The sequence below is a fragment of the Haliotis cracherodii genome, unplaced genomic scaffold (assembly GCF_022045235.1).
Source record: "Haliotis cracherodii isolate W230 unplaced genomic scaffold, xgHalCrac1.p SCAF_14, whole genome shotgun sequence".
Taxonomy (NCBI): domain Eukaryota; kingdom Metazoa; phylum Mollusca; class Gastropoda; order Lepetellida; family Haliotidae; genus Haliotis; species Haliotis cracherodii.
The window spans coordinates 11,149,728-11,167,177 of NW_027266269.1; the positions used below are offsets into that span (position 1 = coordinate 11,149,728).

The 17,450-nt window shown below is 43.1% G+C and overlaps 1 protein-coding gene across 1 annotated transcript in view; it reads left to right on the forward strand.

The window, feature by feature from the left end:
- The window catches only part of LOC139460217 (titin-like), a 109,313-nt gene that overhangs the window by 33,364 nt on the left and 58,499 nt on the right, over window positions 1-17,450 (forward strand). The window contains exons 7-10 of the mRNA XM_071241725.1: window positions 3,003-3,175; window positions 4,223-4,287; window positions 5,501-5,652; window positions 8,474-8,572. Coding sequence (XP_071097826.1) covers window positions 3,003-3,175; window positions 4,223-4,287; window positions 5,501-5,652; window positions 8,474-8,572 — 489 coding nt within the window. The remainder of the gene's footprint in view (window positions 1-3,002; window positions 3,176-4,222; window positions 4,288-5,500; window positions 5,653-8,473; window positions 8,573-17,450) is intronic.

Sequence of the window (17,450 nt, forward strand, 5' to 3'; positions counted from 1 at the left end):
CTCACCCTGCCACTCACTCACCCTGCCACTCACTCACCCTGCCACTCACTCACTCACTCACCCTGCCACTCACTCACCCTGCCACTCACTCACTCACTCACCCTGCCACTCACTCACCCTGCCACTCACTCACTCTGCCACTCACTCACCCATCCTGCCACTCACTCACTCACCCTGTCACTCACCCATCCTGCCACTCACTCACTCTGCCACTCACTCACTCACCCTGCCACTCACTCACTCACCCTGCCACTCACTCACTCACCCTGCCACTCACTCACCCTGCCACTCACTCACCCTGCCACTCACTCACTCACTCACCCTGCCACTCACTCACCCTGCCACTCACTCACTCACTCACCCTGCCACTCACTCACCCTGCCACTCACTCACCCTGCCACTCACTCACCCTGCCACTCACTCACTCACTCACTCTGCCACTCACTCACCCATCCTGCCACTCACTCACTCACCCTGTCACTCACCCATCCTGCCACTCACTCACTCACTCTGCCACTCACTCACTCACTCACTCACTCACCCTGCCACTCACTCACCCTGCCACTCACTCACCCTGCCACTCACTCACCCACCCTGCCACTCACTCACTCACTCACCCACTCACTCACTCACTCACTCACCCTGCCACTCACTCACCCTGCCACTCACTCACTCACTCACTCACTCACTCACCCTGCCACTCACTCACTCACTCATTCACCCTGCCACTCACTCACCCATCCTGCCACTCACTCACTCACCCTGCCACTCACTCACTCTGCCACTCACTCACCCATCCTGCCACTCACTCACTCACTCACTCACTCACTCTGCCACTCACTCACTCACTCACTCACTCACTCACTCTGCCACTCACTCACTCACTCACTCACTCACCCACCCTGCCACTCACTCAAACACCCTGCCACTCACTCAAACACCCTGCAACTCACTCTGCCACTCACTCACCCTGCCACTCACTCACTCACCTTGTCACTCACTCACCCTGCCATTCACTCACTCACCCTGCCACTCACTCACTCTGCCACTCACTCACTCACCCTGCCACTCACTCACTCACTCTGCCACTCACTCACTCACTCTGCCACTCACTCACTCACCTTGTCACTCACTCACCCTGCCACTCACTCACTCACCTTGTCACTCACTCACCCTGCCACTCACTCACTCACCCTGCCACTCACTCACTCACCCTGCCACTCACTCACTCACTCTGCCACTCACTCACTCACTCACTCACTCACTCACTCACTCACTCACCTTGTCACTCACTCACCCACCCTGCCACTCACTCACCCACCCTGCCACTCACTCACTCACCCTGCCACTCACTCACCTTGTCACTCACTCACTCACCCTGCCACTCACTCACTCTGCCACTCACTCACTCACCCTGTCACTCACCCATCCTGCCACTCACTCACTCTGCCACTCACTCACTCACTCTGCCACTCACTCACTCACTCACTCACTCACTCACTCTGCCACTCACTCACTCACTCACTCACTCACCCACCCTGCCACTCACTCAAACACCCTGCCACTCACTCAAACACCCTGCAACTCACTCTGCCACTCACTCACCCTGCCACTCACTCACTCACCTTGTCACTCACTCACCCTGCCATTCACTCACTCACCCTGCCACTCACTCACCCTGCCACTCACTCACTCACCCTGCCACTCACTCACTCACTCTGCCACTCACTCACTCTCTCTGCCACTCACTCACTCACCTTGTCACTCACTCACCCTGCCACTCACTCACTCACCCTGCCACTCACTCACTCACCTTGTCACTCACTCACCCTGCCACTCACTCACTCACCCTGCCACTCACTCACTCACCCTGCCACTCACTCACTCACTCTGCCACTCACTCACTCACTCACTCACTCACTCACTCACTCACCTTGTCACTCACTCACCCACCCTGCCACTCACTCACACACCCTGCCACTCACTCACTCACCCTGCCACTCACTCACCTTGTCACTCACTCACTCACCCTGCCACTCACTCACTCTGCCACTCACTCACTCACCCTGACACTCACTCACTCACCCTGCCACTCACTCACTCTGCCACTCACTCACTCACTCACTCACTCACTCACCCACCCTGCCACTCACTCACCCTGCCTCTCACTCACTCACTCACTCACTCACCCTGCCACTCACTCACCCACCCTGCCACTCACTCACTCACTCACTCACGCACTCACTCACCCACCCTGCCACTCACTCACTCACTCACTCACTCACCCACCCTGCCACTCACTCACCCACCCTGCCACTCACTCACTCACTCACTCACGCACTCACTCACCCACCCTGCCACTCACTCACCCTGCCTCTCACTCACTCACTCACTCACTCACTCACCCTGCCACTCACTCACCCACCCTGCCACTCACTCACCCTGCCTCTCACTCACTCACTCACTCACTCACTCACTCACCCTGCCACTCACTCACTCTGCCACTCACTCACTCACTCACTCACTCACTCACCCACCCTGCCACTCACTCACCCTGCCTCTCACTCACTCACTCACTCACTCACCCTGCCACTCACTCACCCACCCTGCCACTCACTCACTCACTCACTCACGCACTCACTCACCCACCCTGCCACTCACTCACTCACTCACTCACCCACCCTGCCACTCACTCACCCACCCTGCCACTCACTCACCCACCCTGCCACTCACTCACTCACTCACTCACGCACTCACTCACCCACCCTGCCACTCACTCACCCTGCCTCTCACTCACTCACTCACTCACTCACCCTGCCACTCACTCACCCTGCCTCTCACTCACTCACTCACTCACTCACCCTGCCACTCACCCACTCTGCCACTCACTCACCCTGCCTATCACTCACTCACTCACTCACCAATGTGCTGTGACTGTCGTACCTGTCATCTCTGACACAAACCTTTATCCCTCTCAGTCCAGTTTATCTCTTCCAACTCAGGATTGCCAGATCCCAGACGTCACTGTGGGGGATATGGTTGCTGCGCCCTTTGACCAAGACCCGTCGTGGTACCGGGCCCGAGTGGTCGGGTTCGACGCCGACCGGGCTGACCTGTATTATGTCGACTACGGAGACAACTGCTGGGTGGCTAGAGACCAGCTGAGACAACTCCGGTAAGTGTACACGCTCAGCTGAATGTGCAGCAGATGTTGTCATGCGAATACTGTTCTACATGGCCAAGGAACTGCACACTTTCCCTATGAGTTAATAGAGGCTACTACACTCATTCTCATTAGATACCATTTCTATGCATCGAGTTAACGTTCTGTCGTGGCTAACTGATATATCATCTCAGAACAAAGAATGTGTGCATGTGTGTTTGTGTGTATGATGTGTGTTTGTGCATGCATGCCTGCGTGTCAGTGTATGTGTCTGCATCTGTGTATGTGTCAGTGTTTGTGTGTGTGTCTGTGGAGGTTTGTGTGTGTTTATGTGTCTGTGTGTGTGTCAGTGTTTGTGTGTGTGTTTATGTGTCTGTGTGTGTTTATGTGTATGTTTCTCTGTGTGTGTCACTGTGTGTGTTTGTGTGGATGTGTATGCGTGTCTGTATGTCGTGTGTATGTGTGTCTGTGTGTTTATGTGTATGTGTGTGTATGTGTCTGTGTGTGTGTATGTGTGTCTGTCTGTGTGTCTGTGTGTCACTGTGTGTGTTTATGTGTATGTGTGTGTATGTGTCTGTGTGTTTATGTGTATGTGTGTCTGTGTGTGTGTATTTGTCTGTGTGTGTCACTGTGTGTGTTTATGTGTATGTGTGTGTATGTGTCTGTGTGTGTGTATGTGTGTCTGTCTGTGTGTCTGTGTGTCACTGTGTGTGTTTATGTGTATGTGTGTGTATGTGTCTGTGTGTTTATGTGTATGTGTGTCTGTGTGTGTGTATTTGTCTGTGTGTGTCACTGTGTGTGTTTATGTGTATGTGTGTGTGTGTCACTGTGTGCTACTGTGTGTATGTGTATGTGTGTTTTTATGTGTATGTGTGTGTCTGTATGTCATGTGTATGTGTGTGTTTGTGTGTGTGCATGTGCAGGTACTCAAATAGAGCAAAGGTTTTCTTCTCAACCCACCTCTAGCCATTTAAAAACACAAACAGCATCCTTTGTAGTTGTATCATATTTATATAGTATTCTCATTGTAGCCTTATTGTAATTTGTTCTATTTTACAGACCTGATTTCCTAAGTCTACCATTCCAAGCTATTGAATGCAAACTTGCTAATGTAACGCCAAAAGGTGAGTGTAATAGAGAATTGTAGTGCTTTCTTTCGCTTCCTTTTCGTTATGTCAAAGTACACTTTCTACGCTCCAAAAATGTGTTGCCCCCCTTTAAAAATTGACTCAAGGTCGATTCGCCGCCTATGAAAAATATTGTTGTTATTCTTCAAATTTCAAAATTGAATAAATTTTACCTCATGTTTTCTGGAGCCTTTTAAGTCTGTTTTCTCCCTCGTTGCATTTATATGCAATGCATCTGAGCGAAATAGCTCTGAGTCTGCCGAGATGGCCTCACCATTATAATTCAACCATTTTTGAAGAGGCATAGAAATAGGGGTAAGGGGGTTGGCAGAATATTTGTGTTTAAGAAAGACAGTAAGTAAGAAAGACATAACAATTTAAAACAAAATAATTATTTATTCATTTATTATCTAAAAAGAAACACACATCAGTATTACAGTAATTAAGAAACGTGTTTTGAGAAATTGTGGAAGGCTTAGCCACGATATCTGCGTTATCCATTCTGTATGTACGATCAACGGCAGATAACTCCAGGAACCACAGACAGACAGGTTGGTTGGTTGGTTGGTTGTTTATCGCTGCACTCAGCAATATTCCAGCTATATGACGGCGGTCTGTAAATAATCAAGTCTGGACCAGACAATCCAGTGATTAATATCATGAGCATAGATACACACAATTGGGATCGATGACAGGCATCAACCAAGTCAGCGAGCCGGACCACCTGATCCCGTTAGTCGCATCTCTTAGACAAGCATAGTCGCCTGTTACGGCAGACAGGTGAGGTGATCGGAGATGGGGCATAGAGTCTAATTCAAGACTTTTGTGCATGTAATGTGACCCTTGAAGTTGCAAGTTAGAATTGGTCTTCAGCAACCCATGCTTGTCAAAGATGACTCACAGGAACGGTTAGTCAGGCTCACTGACTGGGTTGATGCATGTCATCGTATCCCAATTGTGAAAGTAGATGCTCATGATATCAATCACTGGATTATCTGGTCTGATTATTAACAGGCTGCCATCATATGACTGGAATATTGCTGAGTGCAGCGTTAAAACAAATTAACAGCATTATGCCCATACCTAAAATAAAGACATCGCTGAAACAAAACCAGTGGATGATGTCATGAACACACATCCACGCACATCCACACGGAACACAGGTCCTAATTCTGGTTTTAATTCATGATGATCATTTTGTTGTTATCAGGAGGCAACTGGAGTGAGCAAGCTATCGATGTTTTCGAGGAGCTGACTTACTGTGCCCACTGGAGAGTCCTGGTGGCGCGAACTGTCCGGTACGAGTCCCGGGGGGCGGAAATGGTACCCTGCTTACAGCTTTACGACACTAATGGAACACAGGTAAATAGCAGGTTCATATACCGTATTCGACGTAATAAGCGCCCCGCTCTAATAAACACCCACGGTGACATTTGTTAAGATATAACAATCCCAATTAGCACCCCTTCCGTTTGATCAATGTACACAAGACATTATTTATTCGCGTATAATAAGCACTCATGTGTTATATGCACCCTTAATTATGGGTAATTGAATTATGGAAAAATATATTTGTTGTACATAAATATTTCAGCATAAATAACGATATTTATCTTTCAACTCAGTTTTTTTCACCAAAATAATATTCTAGTAAGAGCCCCCTATTTCTAATTTTGAGAGCGCCCTGGGCGCTTATTACGTCGAATACGGTAACCAATATGCCAAACAGGGATTCCAGGTGGGAATCGGTCCCCAGTAATCTTTGTTGTCATAAGATGCGGCCAAATGGGTCAGGTGGTCAGACTCGGTGACTTGAGTCATCAATGGACCTTACGACAAGATGCCCATTACATCAATCACTGGATTGTCTGGTCCAGACTATTATTTGCAGGCTGCCGTCGTTTTGCTGGAATATTGATGAGTGCGGTATTAAACAACATAAATGAATACTTGAAAAAATATGAGTGAAATCTTTCTTTCTTTGTTGTTTAACAGTGCACTCAGCAATATTCCAGCTATATGACGGTGGTATGTAAATAATCGAGTATTGACCAGTAAATCCAGTGATTGACATTATGATCATCGAGACGCAATTGGGATACGACGACATGCATCAACCAAGTCAGCGAGTCTGACCACCCGATCCCGTTAGTCGCCTCTTACGACAAGCATAGTCGCCTTTTACGGCAAGCATGGGTTGTGAAGACCTATTCTACCCCGGATCTTCACGGATCTCAAATCTTCAAATATTAAAGCTGTACCCAGTATCTCAGGCAGCACAATTTGTCGACTTGCATCCCCAGCTGTGCCTTAGCTTGCCATGAACCTTTTGATCGTGGGTTTTAATCCCTGATTCAGCGGTAGAAACTAATTATACCCCCGTTTACGAAGTCCATCCGTCCGTCCTTCCGTTCGAGCTTTTGTACGGCCTATAACTTTTTAACTATGCATCCTAGCTTCACCAAACTTGCTACACACATTTACCACAATGAGTACTTGTGCCTTTTGCTAGTTTGAAAATTCTGAACTTTTTAATTTTTGCCGTTTCCATGGAAACATTATGAAAATTAAACTTTTAGTGTGGGTGTTTTGTACGGCCCATACCTTTTTAACTATTTATTTTATTGGAGACATATTTTTGATAGAGGAACTACGGTAATTCTCTTTTGCTCTGTTTCATTTAATGTATAATAAGTATGCGTCATGCTTTGTAGTTAAAGGATTCAGTATCAAAGGATTCCAAGAATGTATGTTGTGCTAAGCATTGATTATCCCACACAGTAGATTGAAAAATATTTGCAAAAACATGTGTTATTTCAAACATAATGCATCCTCATGGGTTACAAAGGAAAGGGCAGTTCCTCTGACTTAAAGAAACAGGTATATTTCATTAATTAACAAACTATTTACTATTTGTTGTTGACCAGCGGGAATAACGGGGGTATGTCAGCTTTGCTAATTTCTTTCTTGTGTTTTTAGTCCACTAGTCCTTATAATGATGATTAATAGCAAAGCCCTTCAAAATGGCACATTTCTACTGGTCCTTATTATACTTTAACTATTGGGCAGTTTGGCAATTTCTAACACTGAAATTCGCTGTGATTATGATCCTTGGTCTTTCAAACTAAACATGGTATGTCAGGCTGCAGGTTCGATTCACGTCATGGAATTTAGCATGTGAGGAAAATTGTGACTTTTAACCAGTCAAAAACCAACATCAGATTCATTTTAAGGGGCTGGTTAAACAATTCAAATTTCCAAGCAGGCCTCACTTGAAAGTAGTACCTCTCACAATGTTACGGTGAGACAGGGAGATATCTACAATACAAAAGGCAAAAGTGGCAGTAGGTTTCTAAACCTATGTAGGATATGTATAAACATGAATGGGAACTTAATTCTCAACTTGTTAAATTTTACTGAAATTTCCTGCAGACTTTGAACCAGATATTGTCCTCAGAACAGGTCTAGATGCATCTTCCCGCGGCAAGAGCATCCAGAACCCTTTTCATCAAAGTCTTGTTTCCATCCTTGCCACGTCAAGCCCACTTTCCTGTGCTAAATATGATTGGACTATCGCATATATCAATTGTCCAATCAGAGAACATATCTTTGTCATCTTTTAAACCCTCCAACGATTGCCTGCGTTTTTGTGTCAGGGATGAAATCGCAAATGTTTTCGTTATCTGATCGACTTCGGCGTTGACTATGGTAGTCACCATCTTTGTGAAGCTATACGAGATAAGAACAGCGATCTGATTGGATATCTTGTGTTCATAACTTAGGGCCATTATTTGTTTTTGATGTGAGGTGGCGCCAGGGTCGGGCCAAGAAAAGTGGCCTTGATGTGGCAAGGGTAGAAACTACCGTATATGACCGCGTATAAGCCGAATTTTGAGGACCAGAAAAAAGATTCTGTAGAAAGGGGTCGGCTTTATCCACAGGATACCCTGTCATATACGGTAGGCTTTGATATAGGCTAGTGGACACGCTTGCCTCTGGAAGATGGTCTAGATGAATCACAGTAATAGAATTGCCTTTTATCAGAGTTCAATACTTTTGTGATACACTATCTCGCTTTATCGCTCATGAGTATGGGGTGAAGATGTTTTGAATTAGCAGTAATGAAATTGCTATCTAACTATTATATGTGCCTGTTGTAAATGCTACCATGCTTTTGTTTCAGGACATAGATATTAACGAAGAGCTTGTAAAGCGAGGGTTTGCGGAGCAGGTGGAGATGGATGCACCTGCCACACTTGAAACAGACCTCACATCACAAGAGGTAGCGATGTCGAGTGGTGCATCCCAAACTATGGCTGCGAGTGAGTGCATGGCTCTGCATGGCAGCCATTTTGAATTTTAGTACCCCTGGTTCACCAAGGAAACAAGTAATTGTCTTTGATTTATATTTCTCGTTAAACACAAATTTGGTGTTTTTATAAAAAAATATCCAGAAAGTTTGTTTGTTTACTTGTTATAAATTTTCACTTGGTTTTCCAGTGTTTAGTTTAGATTCATCCTATAAATGTTATGAAAGGATCCAGGGTCTCTGAGGAGAGGCTAGTAACTTGAAATTGGTGAAAGAACTGAACTAAGGCCACACAAAAAAGTTTCTCATCAAATCCAGATTTTTTAATGACATTGTGACAAGACATTTTTTCAAACATTTTGTGAACATGGCCCTGTTTTAAAAAATGATTAAAAGCTACATTATCCCTGGGCTGTCGTGAATGTATACAACATGGCGGTCTCACAGTAAAGAATAGATAACTCTAATTGAAAACTAAAATCTGAAATGCGGGAAATTTGTAATGGCTGACTTTGAAACCAAGAAAAGAAAGCATTGACTCTCAGGTTTTAAATCCCCCGAATGAGGATGAGAAACATTTGTTTTTTCTTTTTTGGCCTAACAGACGTGCTTCTAATTTTGAAATAAGAGCCAGACTCTCTGGATCCACCTTCGAATGTAACCCAATCATCAAATTGAATAATAATGTTCATGTGTTGTACCTGCTGTGTGAATTGTCCCATGTTTAAGCATGAAATCAGCTCATGGCAGTTAGTTCTAGAAATCATGTCATCAAGATTTCATTCATCATAGTATATACTTAATATTGTCACAGTTTGGATGAAAAGGATTCATTTTTCATTGCTATTTCTCAAGTAGGCTGAGAAAAATCACCATATTTCTGAACATGTGACGTGTCCCTTGCAACAATAAAAAACAAATACCCCTTACAGCATTATCAGCAATTTGACAGTCTGGGTTGTCTCCCCTTGACTATTAAATTATCAAGCTCCTTCCCAGCGCGTGACACCTTCGTTACACTCTCGGTAACATCGCTGCTACCAGTGTGGACGCGGCAATTACAAGAATCTTGAAATTTGCCCTCCAACCCCATATGTAGTAACGTTTATACTTTTGTTTCTGTCTTTGGGAATGCCATCATATTTCATTTTGAAAAGGTTTACGACTGACCATGTTTTCCAGATGAATTTACTTTGTTGTTTTGATAATCAGATTGGTTCGAGATTGCAGACTAACGGAAAATCGAGCAACTTCTCCCTTACATTCTTACTATATCAATAACACGATAGTTTTAAAGAAACAGAAATTCAAATTGACAAACAAAGAAAGTAATTTAGCAGCGATAAGTGTATTCGGCGTCACGACAGTCGTCACTTGTTTGTAAACATAACGGTCATTCAGTTGCGAGTTCAACTCCAAGCATGGTTGTGGCCACCTATTCACAGTGGGGAGTTTTGACTGGTGGCAGTGATAGTATAGAGAGCTCCGGGAACGTACTATCGCTGTGAGGAGCTTGTTAAATTATATGGAAAAACAGATGCCATGGCATTGCCGTTTAAATTAAAATAAACGAGGGTTTATTTCTTACGCTATTTCTCGAGAACTTGAAGTGTCTTTTTACAGCACTGTCCACCCCACAGCTTTCAGTGTTGAGAAAATAATTCTCATAAGTTTGTTTCCAAGATGGAGACTGTCTAGGCAAACATCGCATCATACACTCTTTTAACACTACTAGCCCTCGTAGTGCTGTTATCTGGCAGACCCACAGCCTCCCCCTGCATGCATCACTCTCTCTGGGGTGGGGGTCGGGTAGCCTAGTGGTTAAAGCGTTCACTCGTCACGCAGAAGACCCGGGTTCGATTCCCGACATGGGTACAATGTGTGAAGCCCATTTCTGGTGTCCCCTGCCGTGATATTGCTGGAATATTGCTAAAAGCGGTGTAAAACCATACTCTCACTCACTCTCTCTGGGGATTGATTCCGGGTTAGAACAGGACCCCAGCAACATGTGCTGGTCGTAAGAGGCGACCAAACTGACTGTGTGACTTGTTGTTTGCGCGTCATCGAACCCTAGTAACACAGGTCTCTGCTCATAATATCAATCACTGATTGTCCTGGCTTAGTTATTACAGGCTAACTATAGCTGGAATGACAATAATGTGTGTGTAAAAACTGTGAAAGGAATGAAATGAAAATGGCAAAAATAATTTCTGGAACAAATTATTTTTCACAAAATTCCTAGGCTCCAGCTCTGCTCAGGATAATGTGTGTGGCTTAAATTGTATGAGGATTTATCTCCCATGAAAGAAACCCAATTATTCTCATGGCAGATTTAGCCGAGTCTACGTGTTCGTGTTTGACGTTATTTTCTGTCATGGGCAGGCATTGAAATGCGTGACAATTTGAACGTGTAGAAAGTGGGATGTACTTGTCAAAGTCAAAGTCACACACACTTCATTCTTGTTCATCAATAAAGGGGCGGTCAGGTAGCCTAGTGGTTAAAGCGTTCGCTCGTCACGCCGAAGACCCGGGTTCGATTCCCGACATATGTACAATGTGTGAAGCCCATTTCTGGTGTCCCCTGCCGTGATACTGCTGGAATATTGCTAAAAGCGACGTAAAACAATACTCAATTTCCTCTTCAGCTATGGCAAATTAATTACTTGACTGTGCATGACATCCTTCCACACTTAATGAAAACAGATTCCTGGAATAGATTGTTTAGGATGTCTAAGGGTCTGTAATAAGAGCATCTATCTTTTCTAAAAAAGAATTTTTAGCTTCCTTTTTATTTAATCAAACTGTCCAAATAAAGATAGATATCTTAATATAATTGAGATAGTGTTCATTTGTTGCTTATTGCCGCACTCAGCAATATTCCAGCTATATGACAGCGGTCTGTAAATAATCAAGTCTGGACCAGACAATCCAATGATTGACATCATGAGCATTAATCAATGCAATTGGGATACGATGACATGCATCAACCAAATCAGCGAGTATGACCACCACATCCCGTTAGTCCCCTCCTACGTCAAGCATAGTCGCCTGTTACATCAAGTATGGGCTGCTGAAGACCTATTCTACCCCGGATCTCCACAGGTGGAATGGAGATATATTATAAGCTGGATAGTTAATGATGTCAATTTCATAAACTAATTTTTTGTAATGAAATATTAATTACTTCTTTTTGTCTGATCTGAATTCTTCTGACAATGATGAGGCGGAAACGTATTCACTTGTCTACACTCCTGACACTCTCATCTGACTTCATTGTACATGGGGGCGGTCGGGTAGCCTAGTGGTTAAAGCCTTCGCTCGTCACGCCGAAGACCCGGGTTCGATTCCCGACATGGGTACAATTTGTGAAGCCCATTTGTGGTATCCCCCACCGTGATATTGCTTGAATATTGCTAAAAGCGGCGTAAAACCATACTCAGTCAATTCATTGTACATGGAGGATTTAACACTAACATTGATTTTTTCTCACAATTTGCCTGCCAAGGGCATCCAGTTTAAAACCCTAGTTAAGTCCCTGACACAGGCTTCAAGACGGTGTTATGAACTGATGCAAGTGATGAATGTCAATGTAACACACACACAGACATACATCCTCATCCCCCCGGCCATGGACCGCCAGGACTCACAGATCTGTGGTACGGAGGCTGAGCCGTCACTGTCAGGGCTCGATGGAAGGCGTCCTTCAAATATCACTTTGTGTTGTAGTGTAAGGAGTTCAAATCCATCAAGAAATTTGTCATGTGTATGAAATGGTCAGGTTTATCTGTTAAAATGACATCATGGCAGACGGGAAATATTTTCTGAACTTTTCATTTACTTGCAAAATAAGTTTGTATACATTCTGTCACTTACCTTGTTTTTCTATAATTTTTTTTTAACTATTTATATAAATTTTAGCTCAAATCATATTCTTGATTTTCTTGTATACAAAAATAAAATAAATTTTCATTGATGACCAAATGAAGACAAAAATGGTTATACTTGACATATTTTCACTCAAAGTTTGTATCAATGGTTATTCCTAATTCTGAAATCGCAGGTTAATACAGGCAGATATTCTGAAGAGAAATCAAAGGGGAGGAGGCATTGATCATTGGAATAAATGTTAATGAAAAACTGAAATCAATGTATTGTTATAAGTGTGATGATGATGATGATGATGATGATGATGACGATGATGATTAGGGTGGTAGTGGTAATGATGATGACGATGACGACGACGATTAGGGTGGTGGTGGTAATGATGAGGATGATGATGACGATGACGACGACAATTAGGGTGGTGGTGGTAATGGTGATGATGATGACGGTGATGATGACGATGACGACGACAATTAGGGTGGTGGTGTTTGTGGTGATGATGATGATGACGATGACGATGATGATTAGTGTGATTGTGGTAATGATGATGATGACGGTGATGATGACGAAGACGATAACGATTAGGGTGGTGGTAATGATAATGATGATGGTAATGATGATGAGGATGATGATGAATTTAATGTAAATGTCCTAATTAAGACTTGTGAGTTATCACTTTAATCAATATCACATTTTGATGATGTTGGAGATCCATGGTTGAAATTGTGATGTACAAAGGGATATTGCTATTAAATTGTACTGTTAATAATGTATTTCACCTGATGAAGAAGCCAGACGTAGCTCAGAATGCTGCCACAAAAAATATATAAGAAGTTGGTACCCATAAGTGTCATGTATTCATGTTCTTCCAACTTCTTAATGCCTGTCAAAGACTTTCTGCTGTTAAGAGACACGGAATATCATCATGTTAATGTATTTGCAAAACATCGGCCCATTGTTGCTCATAATATCAATCACTGGATTGTCTGGTTCAGTCTCAATAATTTACAGCCTGTGGCGTCATATAGGTTTGACGTTGTTGAGAGTGGTGTTATACAAAAAACAAACAAACAAACAGATCCGGAAATAACTTATGTGATTCTAAATAGCTCCTCCAACAATGTAGGCCGAGGGTGTGACGCGGGACACATCAGCACGTTCCGTCAGGGGGCATGTCCCCCTGGCTCCACACACATCGGTATCTGATTGTGTTGACTCGGGCGTGTTGACTGTAGTTGATACTCCGCCTGGCCTTGCATATTGTAGGATCAAGCCCTGACCAGTCAACCTCTGGACCCGGAGATGTGGGGATTAGGACGAGGTCGTTATTGTTATATTGCTCAGCACCAACCCTATGTTGTCAGCAATACCGTATTCGATGTAATAAGCGCCCTGCTCTAATAATCGCCCACAGCGATATTTTCTAATATATTGGCTAGTGAACAATCCCAATTAGCACCCCTTCCGATTGATCAATGTACACAGGACTTATTTATTCATGTATAATACGTATGTTATATGCATTCTTAATTATGGGAAATTAAATTCTGGAAAAAATATATCTGTCGTATATAAACATTTCAGGCTGTCAGCATAAACCACGAAATTTACGATCTTTCAACTCTGTTGTTTTTCACCAAAATAATGTTCTAATAAGAGACCCCTATTTCTAATTTTGAGAGCGCCCTGGATGCTTATTATGTCGAATATGGTAATGGGAATATTTTTTTTTTAATATTTTTTTTATATATATATTTTTTTGACGATACATATCACATGCCGAAATAATGATGGAAAATATCTTAATATAATGATTCAGTATTTTGAAACAATACTGCATGCTGTTTTAAACTCAAGAGATTATCCTTTTGTTTAATCACTGTGGGTATTCTGGGTCTGTCCCCATCCTGTACTTGTGTGAAGAGACAACGTAATGATTCGGATGGTCAGATTCGGTGACTTGGTTTATTGTGTGTCATCGATCCCCACTGGCATGGGAGATTGCTCATGATATCAGCCACTGGTTTCTCTGGCCCGGACTTGATATATACAGATGGCCATATGACTGAAATGTGTGGAGTTTACTGTCGTTTAATCTGTGATATTTTTACACAGGTCAGGATTATTATTTTTCAAATAGATCTAAAAAACAACATTTTAAAAAAAGAAGCTGATTTTGCACCTTTTAACACTAAATACCCTGAGGTGGAACAAACTGTTTCAGAAAAACAAAAATTTGACCTTACGGACCAATATCAGTGATGGTGGGATTTATCCCCCTTGTTAATGAGGTTGGTCAGAATTGATCAAAGGACACACATCACATCAAAATATAAACCACTGTTGACTGGTCATTGCCGGTCCCTTGTCCAGCGAGTACGTGGAATGTGAATGTATACAATACCTCGTAGTTTCTGTCTAATTCGGGGAAGTGGCCATCATCGGCTTAGCGCACGTGACATGTTGTTTTGTCATGTCCGAACTTCTGAGGGAGAATTGCGTCTTTTCTCGTTTAATGTTGACACAGAATAGTGATAGACCTGTGTCTGCATAATAGACTCACAAGGGTGAATAGACATTAGCCGTCACTTAAATCTGTGCTGTAGAACTGGTGTTGTGAGAGATAGGTATTCATCATCATCATCATCATCATCATCACCATCATCATCATATTACATTCATCATAATCATAATTATCATCATCATCATCATCACCATATTATATTAATCTTAATCATCATCATGATATGACCTTCATCGTTATCATCACTATACTGCATTGTCAGTCCACTAGATTTTAAATTTAGTTTAAAATAAAATCGTTTTGTTTTAAATAGCTCAGTAAACTCTCCAATTCAACAAGGCTTGGACGTATCTGAAACATCCTTGAGTCAACTTTTTGAGACGCTTAGGTTGATGAATTACGACATCTTTGTCATCATTTTCGGTTTTTCATTTAGGCCCGAGTCTTTTGTTTGGTTTACAAATTTTTACCAAAAAATTCAGGTCGAAATTTTATTTTTTTAAATTCCAATTTCCAATGCTATTTTATTTATTACCTCTTGCAAATTCATCCTAACTTGTTGTGTTTTGAAGTTTTTGAGATAAATTTCAAACAGGTTTTAATCATAGTATTTTAAAAGTTTATTTCAATTGATATCAACAGTAAATGAGTTGTTATTTGAATATTTTACTTATTTCTGGTCTGTGGGATGAAAAAAAACTGCATTTTGTTTTTTGTATTGTTTCACATGCCAATTTTTTTGAGTTGTCGGATTCATAAAAAAGGTGAAAAAAGTCTGCCTTACTTGTTTTAGTCAGTTGGCTAGGTAGGTGTGTGATGTACTAATGTTATTTGATGGATGGCTGGTCCACTTCAGGACCACCCTGGTATTGATGTGTGATCGTTAATGTGACGAACCCTTGCATGCTTTAGTTCATCATTACATGCGAAGGTCGGAGGTCAGGTTGAAGTAGGATCGAGGGAACGGCTTGATGATGGCAGTGCATGCACCTGTGTGTGTATCTCAATACAGGGTATTGAACATCTCCACAGAAGAATCAGATTAGAGTAGGAGGAAATAGGTTCCTATAAATTTAATCAGTGAATGTTTAGCGGAATTAGCCTAATTTTTTAGATATCAAGCAACATACTTTGGTGGTGCTCGTTTGTCATTTTAATGTTAGGATATTTTGACCCATTTTTGGAAAGAAATGTATCCAGTCAATATTTGGAATACGGTTGATTTTGTGTACAGTGAAAATCAAAACCCCATTATATGGAAACCTCAACCCCAATATGTGGAAACCTGAACTCCATAATATGGAAACCTTAACCCCATAATATGGAAACCTCAACCCCAATATGTGAAAACCTCAACCCCATAATGTGGAAACCTCAACCCATAATGTGGAAACCCCAACTCCATAATGTGGAGACCTCAACCCCAATTTGTGAAAACCTCAACCCCATAATGTGGAGACCTCAAACCCATAATGTGGAGACCTCAAACCCATACTGTGGAAACCTCAACCCCATAATGTTTAAACCTCAACCTAATATGTTGAAACCTCAACCCCAATATGTGAAAACCTCAACCCCAATATGTGAAAACCTCAACCCCATAATGTGGAAACCCCAACCCCATAATGTGGAAACCTCAACCCCATAATGTGGAAACCTCAACCCCAATATGTGAAAACCTCAACCCCATAATGTGGAGACCTCAAACCCATACTGTGGAAACCTCAACCCCTTAATGTTTAAACCTCAACCTAATATGTTGAAACCTCAACCCCAATATGTGAAAACATCAACCCCATAATGTGGAAACCCCAACCCCATAATTTGGACACCCCAACCCCATAATGTGGAAACCCAAACCCCATAATATGGAAACCTCAACTCCATAATGTGGAAACCCCATAATGTGGAGACCTCAACCCCCTAATGTAGAGACCTCAACCCCAATATGTGGAAACCTCAACCCCATAATGTTGAAACCCCAACCCCATAATGTGGAGACCTCAACCCCAATATGTGGAAAACCCTTAAAGCGAAAACCACCAACTATATAATCAAGAAAACCCAACCGTATACCACACATAGCTAAACAACCCTAAGTATGACCCCTGAACCCACACCCGCACCCGCTAACGCTCACATACATGTACCTACAAAACCAGCGACCATACCCAACACTCACACCCACACCCAACACTCACACCCACACCCCACACCCCACACCCAACACCCACACCCACACCCAACACCCACACCCACACCCACACTCAACACTCACACCCACACCCAACACTCACACCCACACCCAACACCCACACCCACACCCACACCCAACACCCACACCCACACCCACACCCAACACTCACACCCAACACCCACACCCACACCCACACTCAACACTCACACCCACACCCAACACTCACACCCACACCCAACACCCACACC